The sequence below is a fragment of the Macrobrachium rosenbergii genome, chromosome 43, assembly GCF_040412425.1.
Source record: "Macrobrachium rosenbergii isolate ZJJX-2024 chromosome 43, ASM4041242v1, whole genome shotgun sequence".
Classification (NCBI taxonomy): domain Eukaryota; kingdom Metazoa; phylum Arthropoda; class Malacostraca; order Decapoda; family Palaemonidae; genus Macrobrachium; species Macrobrachium rosenbergii.
Window position 1 is genome coordinate 50,575,614 of NC_089783.1, and position 16,112 is coordinate 50,591,725.

Genomic DNA, 16,112 nt, shown 5'->3' on the forward strand with positions numbered 1-16,112 from the left:
TTTTGGCTTATAGTAGAACTGTTGTCTCGAGTTGAGAACACCTGGCTTGTTCAGTCTGTGTTGTTAATTTTTACTGCTGAATTACAATTTGGCAGTGCCAAAGGAAGCTTGTTAACGTTTTCAGAAATTTTGTTAGCTTATCTGATTTGTAAGTGGACTGCAGCCCTTAGGAAAATTTGATACACATCATCCACCTTTAATGGAGATTTTACTAGTAGGGAGAAGTAATTTTTGATTGGTATCATTACAAACTGATGTGAAAGGTAATGAAATCAGTTGGCTAAGAGGCATGCCATTAGGCAACATACTGTGAAATGTAGCTTTTTTATTCTCTTACTGTATATCAAAAGAAAAATCAAGGAAACTTGAATTAGAGTTACATTGGTATAAACAGAAAATGCTGGAATCTGTACATTATTGTTCAATGTTTGGATCACTGTTCCAGTCCCATTTGGTCACTCCAGTCCCTTTGGTAACGACTCCTTGATCACCCTGAGTAATGTTCATAGTCTTGAGGACTTGTGAGTATATCCTCTTGGATTGCTAGGATGAGGAGGGTAATGACATTTCATGTATAGTTTTAGAGAGAATATTGTTAAAAAGTTGAGTGGAACTTCTAAATTTGTCAACTGTTAGTATGAAATTCAAATTTTTTTGCACTGTTGGACCCCAGTATCCACTGATCCATTTACCTGCTGTTAGCCATAGAGAGAAAAATCTTAATATTTTTTATTATACTTTGCAGTGTATGACCAATAATAGTTATTATTAGAGGCATTTGGGTTTATATGGGCATAAGCAGGTTGACTAAAGTATATTAGCACTATAAACATTATCTTTAATTGTTCTTTCACATTAGTTTTAAAAGTTTCTTTTCTTTACAGTGTGAGAAATACTGTATCTATAAATTTCTTTACTATTCTTTGCCATGTATAACCAATAATGCTTATTATTAGAGGTTTTGTGTTTACATGGGCATAAACAGGTTGTATAAGGTTTGGTTTTTTCATATGGTTAGCTATGTTTGCCTTTGTATTTAATAAAATGTATTTGGTTTTGTTACACTTATTGATGTACAATATTTTTGTAAATATTCTTGTTGAATTTTACAGATGGGATTGTGATGAAGGTGGTGCATGGTCTGCTGCAGCCACTTCCCCGTTGTCAAGCCCAGTTTTAAATCTTCCATCACCGGGGTCTAGTTTCCCACTTAGACAGGATCCAGCCACTCCAAGTTTTTCTAAGATCTTGCAAGAAGAGGAAACTCACATGGGCAATCTCCTTAGAGAACGGTGCAAGCCCCTCTCATTGATACAGGTACACTGTTAATTAGGTTTAATTTTCAGATGACTTTTCACAGATTTTAAACCTATTATTATCCAAAAGAGACATAACTAGTAAGCATTCTTCATGTTTTCTGAGGCATATTCTTTATTAACAATGGTCTTGGTAAACTGTCTTTAAGAGGTGATTGGTTTGTATTGAATCCATTTTTTAATCGCCATCATCATTCCACTACATAATTATAACCCCCACAAATGCAGTTTGAGCCCATGTTTGTCTTCATAAGACAAATTTTGTCCAGAGGATTTCTCAAGAGTTATTCGATTTTTTAAAATCTCACACAGTTCTTAGCCATTGTGCAAACCAGCGCGCAGAGTAATTTGAAACTTACAGTGTCCTGAGCATTCTGTCTGTACGCAGTGAATTTTTGTTGAGCCTTCTTTGGATTGTAGTCAGGATGTGAACTGTTATTTTTGAGCAGCAAGTACCAGATTCCAAGGTCAGAATGGTCTGTCTGTACAACATACAGGAGGTGTGGGACCTCACATGTCAATTTTTGTTCCTCTTGCATCATACACTACCAGTGTGTGGGTTTTGGAAATTGTAATAATCTGAGGATGCACTGAACTGTTATTTCTTCATTACCAGCAGAAGTGGTTCCTGGCTGTCATGGATATGGCAATGGCTGACCCAGGGCTCTTCTGCTTTGGAAGAAGCTTTTGAAGTAGCTCCTTTTTCACACATTCAGATCTGTTAATTCTCACCTCCCTCACACAGAGAGAGAGAGCTTCTGTACTCAGCACCTCTCTACCATTAATTGCAGATCTTTTCATTTTCAGAAATTGTCCTTATCTGTTATTTTTGGCTGTAGGTCAGCCCTCCAAGTCCTAGTTGGTCTGGGAGTGGGTGTAGATTGTGACAGGACTCAGACCTGATACACACAAGGTTGCAAAACTTTATTTTGATCATGAAGACAGCCCTTCTAGTGGCTCTGGTATCTGTGAAGAGAGATTGTGAACTTCTTGCATGTCACCCACCTGATCTTTTTGCCCAGTTTGTGCTTTACCTTGAAAGAATGGGGATGCCTTTGAGCTTTTAAAAAAGAACACATCACTTGAAAGAAAGACATGTAAATGCTCATGGTATAAAAAAAAAAATTTCCTAAGTTTCTGTATGTGCCACAGGACATTGAAGGTGAATATTTCAACCCTCATAGACACTACCAGTAATTTTAGTGAGTTATAAATGTTTTATCCAATATTTTTTGTGCTTTCAGAAAGTTACAATTATAACTCACAGTATCATAAAAGATAAGAACTAAAACAGCAACAATCGCCAATTATGTTAAGGGACAAATATACACAAGATATATTGGTAGGGAGATGTAGTACCTTTTAGGAGTACTTTTTTCTAATATTTTTGTACCCTTTTGGTTAATTCAAAAGATTAGAAAAAGCAACTTCTCGGGGCGAATATTAAGAGATGTACTGGGATGGGGAGGTGTTACATTCCCCAAAGGAAGACTATTCTCCCTTTATCCTGAGCTGAGGTACCAGGTCAGAAGTGGTTCCCTCAAAATGGCTGTCATCATGGAAATAAAGATTATCAGGTGATGTGATACGCCCTGCTATTCCTCTTATTGCCATTATTGCACATCATGGGATATGGGCTGCTATGAAAGGGTTAAGGAAAACCTGACATTTGGCATATATGTCTTCTGCATCATCAGTAAAGCAGGAATTGGGTACATCACATATACTCTTTTTGTTAAAATAGGTTTTGTAGCCATTTGGAAGAAGCCAAAAAGGTCATTAACCTGTTAAGCCAGCTTCCACAGAATAGAATACCTCTGTTTGTGAACAGAAAAACACTAACAATGATACATTTTATCCCAAAATGAATGTTGTAGAGGTGGTGGATATAAATATGGCATTTATTACTTATTTTTTTCTGAAATGGTACTCAGTATTTTCTTGTATTGTATTAATATTCTTTTATTGAATTTGCAGCTTGAAGACAAAGCCATTGAAGAACTGAGTGCATTTTATGGCGCTAATGAATGCTTTGAAGAGAATATTAAAGTTACGAGAGTGAGAACTGCAGTAGCTAATCCCACATGGAAAAAATCATAGATACTGATTGAGGTGAACATCATCCATTATGTATTATTGTCTAGATAAATAGGCTTTTGATAGCTTTTTTTCTTTTTAAAGGTAAGTGATGCACAGTAAACATCTTGTCTTTATACTGGTCATTATTTTAGCATGCATGGAAAACTCTTGTCATATTCATCTCTAACATGGAAAATTTTGGGAAGTTTTCATGTAAACAAAAGATAATGTAGTACTGTTTAGTCAAAAGTGCAACAGGTAGAGGTCTGTACTTATAATTTTTATATGTTTTCAAGAGCACTTGGAAGAAGTTAATTTACTCAAGGAAAGAACTTGTAAATTCAGCATCTTTTATATTTGAAATGAGGAATTGATAACCTGGATGACAGTATAATATTTCACAAGGTTATGAGATGTAATGGTGAAATAATGAATAGATTTACTGAAATGTTTGTTGTAAAGTAGAACAGAACTCATTTAATATGCTTTGCATGATTCAGTTTGCCCAGTATGGTGACTATAGAAATATTCTACTCATGTAGAAAATATGCTTGTTTTCCCTGTTTCATTGTACATTTGTTACTTGGGGATTGAATTTTTTTTACGAGGTTTTACATAACTCACGGAAGTGTTGCCTTTACTTAATGAAGCATAGTGCAATGGCTTGTTTATCAGTGTTAGATCTTTTGTTGTGCAAAATATGATAGATATAATATCCAGTTCTATATCTGCAGTATTTTTTATGTGAGGTACTAGTTTTCTTACTAATGTGTTTTTCATTTATGGTAATTTACATTACTGAAAGGGGTTTTTTGGTGGCAGACATAAAATTTTACTGTGCTTGTATGAATTTCAGGCTTTATAGTTAGTTATACCTTAATTGTAGTAAGGAATGACCACCAGTGATATATGCCAAGCGTTTTGTATTAATGAAGTTCCATTTATTTTCACTTTTGTGTAAAAAACCCACTTTAGAACGTTGAGAAAGCTGATTGGGTATAGATTTACAGAACTTGAGATAATTACATTGACTTTACAAAAAAATCATTAGTGAAGTCTTGGTACAAACTACTTTGAAATTTATGCTTTCATGTTTTATCTCTAATCCTTTTGAATTACAAAGAACAGTAGAATGCTCTTGTTACCTTTTTAGGAAACACTCTCTCAGTCAAAAAAAAACCATGCCAATTCTTAATGTGGAAGTGGGAGGATCATGAAAGCATTTTCATTCTTAATTTAGATCTGTCAAATTCTGATGGTGAATAAAGAGTTGGTTCCAGTATATTAATAGGTTCATTCAGAAAGGGGATGGTGGCTTCATAGTTTATATGAGGATAATCTGAATATGACAGTTGAAATCCACTTGTTCAGGAACCTAATTCTGCTCTTAAGAATGACCTGTTTGGGAACACTTTCAAGTTTCTTTGAATGTTCTGAACTCTTTAGGTGTGATGAATCATAATGGTACAGTATTATACGTGATTATGTATCTGATTTTAATGTTCAAATAATAAAATGGCATACAGTCTTAGTCTCACCTTCTTCATAAAGTGTCGAATATAAAATATAGTTTTCACTGTATTGCTATTTATTCTGCATATTGCTTTTAAGTTTTCTGAGACACTTTATTGCAGAAGTTATAGGTACAACTAATTTTATTTTGGAGTTTTTTCGTATAGAAATACCATAAATTTGAGGAATTCTTGTGTGATGAAATAAGGCTGATATTTGTGTTACTATAGGCAAATAAACAATTTTTTGTAAAAAAATTATCTTGTAGACTTAACGAAAAGGACAAGGTGAATCCAGGGTTTATAGATTGAGGGAGTTGGGGAAAAAATATTAACCAAGCTATTTTCGTCCTTGATGTTTCAGTTCTTGTTTATAGTAATGCCTCTGAAGTTCAGTAAAGAGTATTGTGAAAAGTGGAATTTCTCATTTGATGGTGATAGGAAAATCTGCTGTTAATGAGGTAATTGTTTAGTCAAAATCAACTGGACCTCGGCACTAATGAGCAAGAATTTGCAGTTCTCTGTTCTGAATTGGAACTGTTGGAATGTAAAGATATATTGCTGTATGCAATTTAACCATGTTTTTCAGTGTACATCTTTGTTTTAATAGAGCTGTGGAATATTTTCCAAGACATTTTACTTTTAATAAATGCTTGTTTCCAAGTTGAAGCTTTCATAAAAGTTTCAGTTCAGCTATTAATATGTGAAGACTGCTATTTGTATGGGCATAGATGTAGTCCATTTTTCAGTCCCCAGTTTGTTAGCTCCAATTCTTGAACCTGCCTTGGCAAAGAAATTGCTGCATAGCATAACTTACTTTGCTTCTTTCCCATCCAGTATTATACCGAACTATGTTTCAAATCTGTGACCAATTAACTTGAGGTTCCTTTTTAAGGAAGTTTCCTCTTATTTAGGCTCGTATTTTTTCACACAAAGCCGCTGGATGGCAGTTCCATTTGAGATTAACGTGCCAAAAAGGTGATGTATGTTGCAATCTTGGAAAATGTCTGTCTTCCTTATAGGGATAATTCTATTGTATTTTTGGTTTATTTGTGTCATGGTTTGGTTAATCAATAAGTTTACAGTATCTAAAGCTTTGAGTTTGTATCTGTAGTTGGTATAAATCATCAAAAAGTATGTAAATTGTCAAGTTACGGAGGGATGCTGTGTTTTGACAATGTTCTGTAAAAAATTTACTTGTTAATTACTATGCTCTAATTACCGTGCTTCTTAGATGTTTTATGACACCAAGTTTTTTTGGCTTTGTAGCCTTGTAAACGATTACTTTAAAGTAGTCTTGTGACCTCTTGTTGATACCATGCATACTAAATATTTTGCATCTGTAGAACCAATTTTTTAAAGTTATTTTTTTTCTATTAAAGGTCGTAGTCACAATTTGAATGAAAATGAAACGCCATAAAGTTAATGAAGGCTTAATAGTATTTTCTTCACATTTTCACACATCATAGATGACAAAGTTTCAGTATTAATTTTAACTTTTTCGGTTTAGGCCTTAGTTTACATTTATTTCATTTACGTGTATTGGAGTTCTAGATGGTTATTTTCATCAGATGAAGCCATGTGTCCTTTTGCTTCAATTCATTTAGTGGCATTAGACTAGGCATTATTTTTCATCAGTTTTGGTACTTTTTAGCATTAACTGTTGGGCTAAAAACTACTTATATTTTCCTGTTTTATTACACTTTGTATTTTTTTCTCAGTCAAATTTTCGTTTTTGATGAAATTGGCTGAACAGGATGAAGATGACCACACTTGAATAAATAAGTAATCTGGAGATGGTACAAATCTTTCAATGTCATACTGAAAAGTGTGGCATGCTAAGATAATTAAGTTCTTCCTATAGGGATAGAACCATATTGCCTTTCATATATGGAGTATCTTCAGCGTGAGCTCTAATGGCTGGTGAACCTTGGTAACAAGGTAGTTAACTGGTGAAGATGGGATGGAGGGAGGAATTAATCCCTCACAATAACCATTTCATTCTTTCTTCTGCCACCATGGAGAGAGGACCCTTCTGCTGTCTTTTCCCTGTGTGCTCAATGAATTTTGATGAGTAGCTTTACTGCCATTATTCTTACCACCTTTTTCCTTGTCCTGTGTCTTGCCTTTATGCTGTCTCTTCTGGTTCTTTTTGTCTCTTAAGTTGTTTCAAGACCAGCACCATTGGGGTTGTTGGCAATGTAGTTGTTTTGTCTCCTGTTTCGGTAGACTCACGTATATAATTTACCACTTGTAGAGGAAGGGAATGTACACATGGTCCCTTCTGCATGTTGAATATGCTTCTTGGACTTCACCTCAGTGGGAGAAGTATTGTAAGATGGGAGGAAGGCCGGGAAGCTTTTGCCAGGTTCTTCAGGGGGTATCACTCCACTGGCATTGCCACCAAACCCCTCTAACTCCTCTTGCGTTTGACTACCATCTCTCTTCCTCCTACCTCTGGCTCATCGCCTCCTAAGAGGGCTATGTCACCCGTGAATTACAAACCTGTTCATCCCTCATCTTTTGACTAACTGCAAAATCTGGCCAAATTTGAATATTCCAGATAGTCTGTCACTTGCTGCTCTCCTGGACTCGCTGGCAGGAAGAAGGATTGGCCAACAAAGACTGATGTGTCTGCTGCTACTTCTGCAGTTCCAGTATCGTCCTTGTTTTTTAGAGGTAATCCTCCAACTGCTGTGGTGATGCCTGTTGCTGAGGAAGTTGATGTTGTGACTTCTCTCTCTCCAGCCTCGACCATCCCTCCGGTGTGTAAGACGACTAAGAAGTTGGACAAATTGGCGTAAAGGAAGAAGCATTTTCACTTTCATTGCTCCTAATCACTGTCTCCCAAGTTTGTTGTCTCCTTATCCCTGGACACTCCTCTTTGGCATAGGAAGATGGGAGAGTCCAAGGCCAGTTGGAAGAAGTCCAGATAGAATTTTCCTGATTACTCCTCCTCACGCCAGGAGAGCAGAGGTGCCGTTTCACTGCCCAGTGAACATTGTACCTCAGACAGGGCTATTGCTATGGTACAGACCCACTTGGACATGAGGACCATCTCCTTGCCTTCCCAGTGTTTGCTCTTAGATCATATCAGGATGGCACTGTGCAGCCCCATTGCTCTGGGTCTGAACCAGGGACAAGGTACAGCTTGGGATAGCTCCCCCTTTAGCAGCTCTGTTAAGCTATGATGGGGTGGGCATGTGTAACCTGTTTGCTTTCTGCACCATGCATATACTATGCTTATGCATGGGTGAGCAATAAGTCAGGCTCTCCCTTTCCTTATCCTTTTGGGGGACCCCACACCACCACCTTGCTCTCACTGGTGCTTTTGCATCCTGGCCATTCTTGCTCAAAGGAGAGAGATTCCCATTGATCTCTTCCACCTTTCACAGGCAAGGTTCTCTGTGCCAGCATTAAGGGGAGAGAGAGAGGGAAGTAGTGCAACCTTTTGCTCCCTCTCCTTGGTCTCCATATTCAGTTGCCTTTGAGTATCAGAGCCAAGAGGCATAAGCCCTCAGGTTTGGTGATACCTTTTACTTTCTGGTGTGCAGAAACCCCAGTTTCAGAAACCCAGACAGGAGCAGCAGTCTTCCTCCTCTGCAAGGAAGGTTGAGGAGCCTTTTTGTACCCCTCTCTGGCCAGTCCAAGAAAAGAGAGGGCTGTTGAAAGTGTCAATCCCCTTCTCCGCTACCACAAGTGGGGCGATGCCTGTCATGCTGTCAGGCAAAGTGGCTAAGGGAGTGGAGCCATGGGTCTTATCAGTCATGTTCACAGGTTTCCATTTAAGGATGTCTTCCCTTTCCTATTTATGGTACAGATCCTGTCCCCGACTTACTCTTCAGATTCATTGAAATCTTGAGCCTTGTTGGCGGAGGTGGTGGAAGTGATGAAGGAGAAAAGTGCCATCAAAGTCATAAATCTTTGGTCTCTGGGTTTTTACAACTGCCGTTTCTTGTCAAGAAGGCAGCTGGGGACTAGAAAATGGTCATCAACCTTTCAGCATTGAGTGTGATGGACAGACTCTGTAAACAGTGGAAATTGTGTTAACACTTGAACATACAATTTCTACTGTAAACATTTTCCATCAAAGATTCCATCAGAGGGGGAAACTTCATACTTTTGATAGACTTCCAAGTACACACTCATCAGACTCAGAAATACCTACACCTTATCTGCAATGAGAGGGTTTTCTATTTCAAGGCTCCATGCTTTGGGCTGGTGACAGCTCCTCTGTGTTTACACAGGTATTCAGCTTAAGTCTAGGCTTGGGCCCAGTCAAAGGGTATTCATGTCCAGTGGCACTGGGTACCTGGTTGGTTCCAGGTTCCTCTAGGCAATGCCTTCTGAGTGATAGAGATTGTCTGCTAGCTTTTTGCCTCAATCTGGAGATGGAGATAGTGATCAACTGGCAGGGTTTAATCTCATTCCCAAACAGCAGATAAAGTATCTGGGTATATTTCTGGACAGTAGCAGCAAAAGCCTTCCTGGTGCTTTCTCATCAGGACAAGTTTCGGGAGGTAGTAGTGCAGTTCCTGTCACAACAGAAACAACCTACTCTGTGATGGCAGGTGGTCCTAGGTTATCGACCGTCATTAGGGAAGCTTCTCCTGCAAGAGATACTTTTCCTACAGGGCAGCAAGTACCTCTGTTGTTCCCTACGAACATGTATCAAGGAAAGTGGGCCATCTTTTGTGATTGGTGTTATAGAAGGGGCTGCTTGCTGGTTGGAGTATCTGTTCAGCAGATTGCAGATTTCTTGATGAACCGTGTTGTTATAGAAGGGGCTGCTCTCTGGTTGGAGTATCTCCCTAATTGCTCAAGAGGACACAAATTTCGTGTCAGGGACCATCTCTCCCCGTTTCAGAAGAACATCTCGGTATTTAAGATAATGATGGCGTTTTCTGGCATAGCCAGACTACCTTTTACCTCATTCTACCTGAATTATGTTGCTCACAAGTCCCTGGACACTTGCTCCTTGGAACTGGTGGTGGCTCCTCAAATTGTGTAGTTACCGAGTCCTATTCGGGTGCTCCATGTCTCATCTGAGTACATCGATACATCCTTGTGAGAAGCGTGAATCTCTCTTCCTCCCCTTCTCCCTTCCTGAGTGCATCAGGGCCAAAATACCAGCTGAAGTTGAATGAGATTAAGGTGAATGTACAACAATCATCTGTTCTTAGTAGCTTGGAGGACATCGCCCTCTGTCCTTTCTCTTTTAACAAGGGGAGGTAGGACATGGTAGAAATTTTTTCTGAACCATTTATTTATTAATAGCTAGAATAAAGCTGCCCACCAACTTGACAGGTCCCATGGGAGGTGTTATGGCTCTTCAAAATGTTGTTCCTGTTCACATTCCTCCTCCTCCTTCTTCTTCTTCAAGGATCTCAGGCCCAGGAACCTACTGGGTTACAAGTGTCATCATATCCATTGCTTGCACTTATAAGTTGTACTCACCTCAGCTTTGGTTCTGTCCCTGCAGCTGAAGGAAAAAGTGAAGTGGTGAGTAATAGGTTACAGCCCGCTACCCCCTAAGCCCTTGCTACCAAGATTCAACAGCTGTTCCAGCCCATGTTGAAGGTTACTCCATATATAAAAGGCTGTGGTTTGTATACTTGGGAAAAATACAAATTGCCACAAAATTATTTTTTTGCTCAAGCAATTTTCAGTTTCCTTTAGCTATATTTGCCAGTTGAACTTCAACTTACTTTACCTATAGCCAAGGGCATGCTCAAGTGTATGTACCCACCTGCATAGTTATGGCCATCATTCTTTGTGCTTTATTGTAAAGCAGTCTGATCATGACAGGTCAGTTTGTCATTTCAGTTTCCCATTCAACTTGTATAAGAGATGATGTAATTATGTACCTCATCACATTTAAATATTATATATTAGCTTCTGTAAAATAAGTAGTGTATTGTAGGTTTTTATATGAGATTAATACTATAAATAAATGTAAGTGAATGAACAACATTCATAGAAGAAAGTATATAAGATTTTTTCAAAAATGTTTAAAAGAATTTCCACTTAATGATGCATATAAATGGTGGCATTTTCCCCTACATGTTTGAATAGTTTAGTACCAGAATAATGCAGATAATTTGATTCAATTGTTTTCTGGGGACAGTTCACTTTGAAAGTGTAAGACATATAAGTGTAATGTAATGAAGTCCATTTATATTTCTGAACTTCACAATAATTATACCAGTATTTAATATATGTTTTTTAAATAAAGTTCCTTTCAGTAAATTATTTTAGTTACTTTTTTCAAATGCCTTATTGCTTCATTTATTAAAGTTATGAGTGTTAGCTGATACAAAAATTGATATATGGGTTCATATAAACTGTAAGAAATTGCAATTGGAGGCCTCAAACTTCTGCTGAGGATGAGTATTCCACTCTTCCTCCAAAAAGATCCTTTATCCTTAACCACATTCCTCCCAAAATTTGAATACTCCTTGTGAATCGTAAGGCTCAATTTCTTTAAAATTTTCATAAAAATCCTCAAACTTTCATGTAGTTCTGCAAGTAAACATGACCAAAAACATACTCCTTAGCAGGGTCCAAAGAGAAACCGTATATGTGGTACTGATCTTTGCTTTAGCCCTGTATGCTGGTAAATGTAGAAGAAAATTGGTGAATTAGATACACATGTAGTAGATGCAGTTTAGAAATTATAGTTGATGGCATATAGCTGAATGATCATCTAAGAAGGAGCTGTCAGGACGATGAGTGATTTACCCCCCAAAGATTTCTAACCTCTTGTCATTGGGTTGGGTACTTCAAAAGTAGCCTTGCCGAGTTTGCTGTTCCTGATAAGCCTCTTTCAGGTATTTCTATTTTGTGTCTTCCTTTCATCTATTCCTGTGTATCACGTCCGTCCTTCATGTAGTCCTTCCTCTCCACGTCCCTAGTATGTACTTACATTTCCATGATCTTGACTGCAACATGTCATTCATCAGGTTCCCAAACTATCTCAGTCTTGACTCTTAAGCTATCTTTTGACATTATCACGAAGTCCACCTTATACAGGTACAGGTAGAAACTTGAGTGTATAAATTATTGCTAGGCACTCCTTTTCGATGGTACAGTAGTTATGCTTGTTCTTCTTGAGTTTCCTACTTGTAAAAGCAATTGGAAATACACCATCAGGAAACTTTTGTAGTAGTAGTATACCTCGTAGTCCCCAATTCAATGCATCTGTCCTCTCAATATAAATCCTATTAAATTCTGTCACTTGTAGTATTAGTACATTTCGTAACAGCTGCTTCAGTTCAGCGAATGCCTTTTGTTGAGGTTCCCTCACTCCACCTTGTTTGGTCATCCCCTCTTCACTAGGATCCTCATTAAACTTGTTCAAAAGCTTCCTTAGTCCTTGCTGGTGCTGCATCTTGGATCTTCATCAGTTTTGCTTTATCAGTGGCAATCCTAGTACATCTAACCTTGTATCTGAGGAATTTCACTTTGTTGTATCTGATGTAACACATGAAAGGTCAATGCTCAGTCCTGCTTCCTTCACTCTTGGAATAGGTCCTTGAGTCCCTCGATGTGATCTTCCCATGATGCTGTATGAGTAAAACTCATCAAAAAAATTTTCACCGTTCTTAACTCCAGCAAGCATCTTCCTCATAACTGTTGAAAGTCACTGCTGAGTTCATTGATCTTTGCAAATTGCATCATTCATGGTAGCTGGTTAGGATGTTCACATGAAGATTCTTCAGTTCTCTGCCAATATCAACCTTGCAGTCCATGCATTTAACCACCACCTTGAATTCATAGGACCCTCTCCATAACAACATCAGCTTTTTTACCTTCATTGGTAGTAAAACTAACACTGTTCCACCTTGAATCAATGGTCTCTGGTCTTTGGTCATAATTATACTAATGGTGCCTTTGTTATGCATATAGACTCTGGGTTGTTGACAGGTCTCATCCAGGTGATGCCCAGTTCAACGTACCGATACATGTAGCATATTTCATCCTTGTCTCCAGTCCATAATACCATAAGGATCTGCATCAGTCCTCTTACAGTCCTTCCATACAGTAGCTTGAACATGAAAATCTGGTGCTCAACTGTAGTACCTCTCGAAATGTAAACAGGATCACTGTAAGGTACTGATCCCAATCATTTGGTCTCTTCTGGCACACCTTCAGCACACCACTAATGCTTTTGCTTAGTCTGTTTCATCATGGATTTTACAGAATTGTAAACAGTTGCTTGGTGTTCACCAGATGGCCCACCTACCTCATCATTTTGAGGTAAACTGGGTACCTCAGACACTAAGTATCTCCTTGGGGAATTCTATCCTGCTGAAAACTGAGTAATGCTTCTGCAACCAAGTTGGTTTTTTTTTTAGGAAGAGCTACTACTTTTGGGTACCTTGTGGTGGTCTAACACTCTTCTGGTGTACTTGTTGCCCTTCATTGACACTGACAATGAGAAGAAATCATACCAAATCGCTCCCACCAATTTATTCTGGAGAGGTCACCAAATTATGCCTAAAGTATGTGATACTGTATTGGGGCAGAACTTATTTCAGATTAATTGAGATCTCATCCATCCTTGATTCATTTTGACTCCCCTTTTCTAAGTGATAACTGATCTCAGTAGTATTTTGAAAACTTACTTGAAGACAGTTTTTCAGAAATTGGAATTACTTATTGTCAACATGTCATTCAGAAAAACTGGATGAATGGATAGTACAAACTATCAAATGAAAATCCAATCAGATAACTGTACGAATTACCAGGACTGACAATATAAACAAGAGTTACTACACACAACACTATGAATAGTGTACTGTACAGTACAAGTAACTGTGTTACTAAACCAAACAAAAGGTAAACCATAACAGAATAACAATACAGGACTTCAGAAAAATACTGTAATATTGAAAACCAAAATTTATGGCTGGCCAAAGAAGAAAAATATACTCCAATTTAAGCAAAAATAAAAAATTAGTGAGCAAAAGCTAACCCCCTTCAAAAAAATATAAAAATATAGTAGTAATCCAAGATGTGCGCTCTGTGAATCAACTGACCATGCAACTCTATGGAATCCTGGAATAGCAAAGTGTGACAACTTGGTCTAAATCACCTTGCAAGGTCAAGAGAATGTGCACTTACATGTGCGACATGAATAAAAATATTACACGAGGGGACGAGAGTGACCGTCAAGGAAATTAAACTAGAGCTAAAAGTAAGATGTTTCACTGATACATAAAAAAACCCCAAAATTTGGACATTAAAAACAAGGACAAGTGCAAGCATAGTAAGGACAAAACTGGAAAAGTAATTAATATATTGCAAGATGATGAACTGTTACTGCAGATGTCAATGGAATAAGTTACCATACGAGTTAAGGAAACGTAACCTTGAGTACATCGAAGAAAAAGCTGAGCAAAGGCGATATTAACGTATCCAACAAAAGTTGCTTGATAGCGCCTCTTAGAAAAGAAATCATGATAAATCAAATCTAACTGTGAAACTAGAGGTGTATATACTGTATATAAAAACAGAACAACCACAAGATTCATGTGTAAAAAAAAAAAAAATTAAAAAAACATTTCATATAAAAAAATGACATCCTCAAAAACATTGCTTGCAATTCAAATTCTAAATCCAAGACTGGGGAATGAACTCTTCCAACATCAGCTGTGCAAAACTCTGAAGGACATATAAGAAATATGACAAAGGGAAGTCCAAATGTAAATCATATAAATCTATGTTCTTCAAGATAGTGAAGAACATTCAAGATAAACCCATGTTCTTCAAAACAGAGAAGAAAATTCAAGATAAATTATTGTTTTTCAAGATAGTGAAGAAAATAGTTCTTAACATCAAATAAAGACAAAAACAGTGGAAACAACCAGTCTTGAAAGTGGATGCGATAAAGACTTTATGAAGGAACTTAAGTCTTCACACCCTGACCAGTACATTCCAAAATAGACAAGAAAATATAACTCAAGCTCTTAGGTTTATGTACTCAATACTTTTTGTGGATAGGTTCAGAACAATGCACAGATAATGAGAAAGGCTCGGAAAAGTTCAACTTGGAATAATTTTACATAGATTGGGCTGATTAGTTTCCAAATGCCAACTGAACTGGTCTGCATGACAAATAGAAATTATAGACAGTTAAAAATGACAATAATATTAACTGAATAGTGTCTAAGAATTCCTCCGGCTAAAACATGGCTACAAGATGATAATGTTGATTCCAGTTAACCTAAGGTGGTGAATGAAAAGTATTCGCTTTATATTTATAAACATCCACATTCAAATTTGATTTTTTATAATAAAAGATTTCAAGGATCTTATGAAAAAGGAGGGTTTTGTATTTGTGCAAAGCATATGAAGAAAAGTCAATGGTTTTAAAGCTTACCTGTATAAATATAAGGGGTTTGCAATATTCTCCGAGATGATTGTCCATTTGAGTTTCCTCTTCTCGTAAAATTTTGGAAAAACTTGAAGGGTCTGTTTGACTGCGTAACTAGACCTAGGTGATGGAAAATTTAAAATACGACTTGACCAAGGAGAAGTGGCTTCAGTGGACCATACACCACCTTCATCACAGTTCTTACTCCACTGATAAGCAGGTGGCGTTCATCAGTACTCAATCTGAAATGTTCAACAAAAAGAACTTTTAAAACAAAGCTTCATCATATAAAACAAATTTAAATGCAAATAACTCCTTAAATGTATAAGTTCCGCAAAACCTCAGGCAGAAAAAGCTTTTGAATCTTTATATCTTTCTCATGTATTGTGTTATTCAAAGATATTTTGTAATTCTATCTTCCATACTATGCTATATACATAAAACCATAGTATAATCGCTAGTCTTATAAAACAACCGCCATATATAAGTGAACCCAGATTACTGACAGTAAAAATAAATGTTTGATATAGTTGCTGGGACTGAAATCAGTTGTTTTTCTTTGTTTTTTATATATTTCTGAGGAGGGCAACTACTACGGATTCAAAGAAAACAATGACTAATCAAATTCATGTTGCAAACAAAGCAACCGACCTTAATTTTCACATTTCTAAATTTGCCATTAGTTACAAGTCACTCTACAAGTGGATACCTTATTGTATAACGCCATAGCTTCTAGCAAGATGGGGCAGATTTCATCAGAAAATGCTTAGAAACAACAAGGTATACAATGGATAGATAGATGTAAGAAATATATGGACATAGCCCAAG

General features: G+C 37.2%; 1 protein-coding gene across 1 annotated transcript in view; it reads left to right on the forward strand.

Moving 5' to 3' along the window:
* The window catches only part of LOC136828889 (inhibitor of Bruton tyrosine kinase), a 42,789-nt gene extending 31,631 nt beyond the window's left edge, over positions 1 to 11,158 (forward strand). The window contains exons 16-17 of the mRNA XM_067087186.1: positions 1,113 to 1,317; positions 3,294 to 11,158. Coding sequence (XP_066943287.1) covers positions 1,113 to 1,317; positions 3,294 to 3,416 — 328 coding nt within the window. The 3' untranslated portion in view covers positions 3,417 to 11,158. The remainder of the gene's footprint in view (positions 1 to 1,112; positions 1,318 to 3,293) is intronic.
* The last annotated feature ends 4,954 nt before the right edge of the window (positions 11,159 to 16,112 follow it).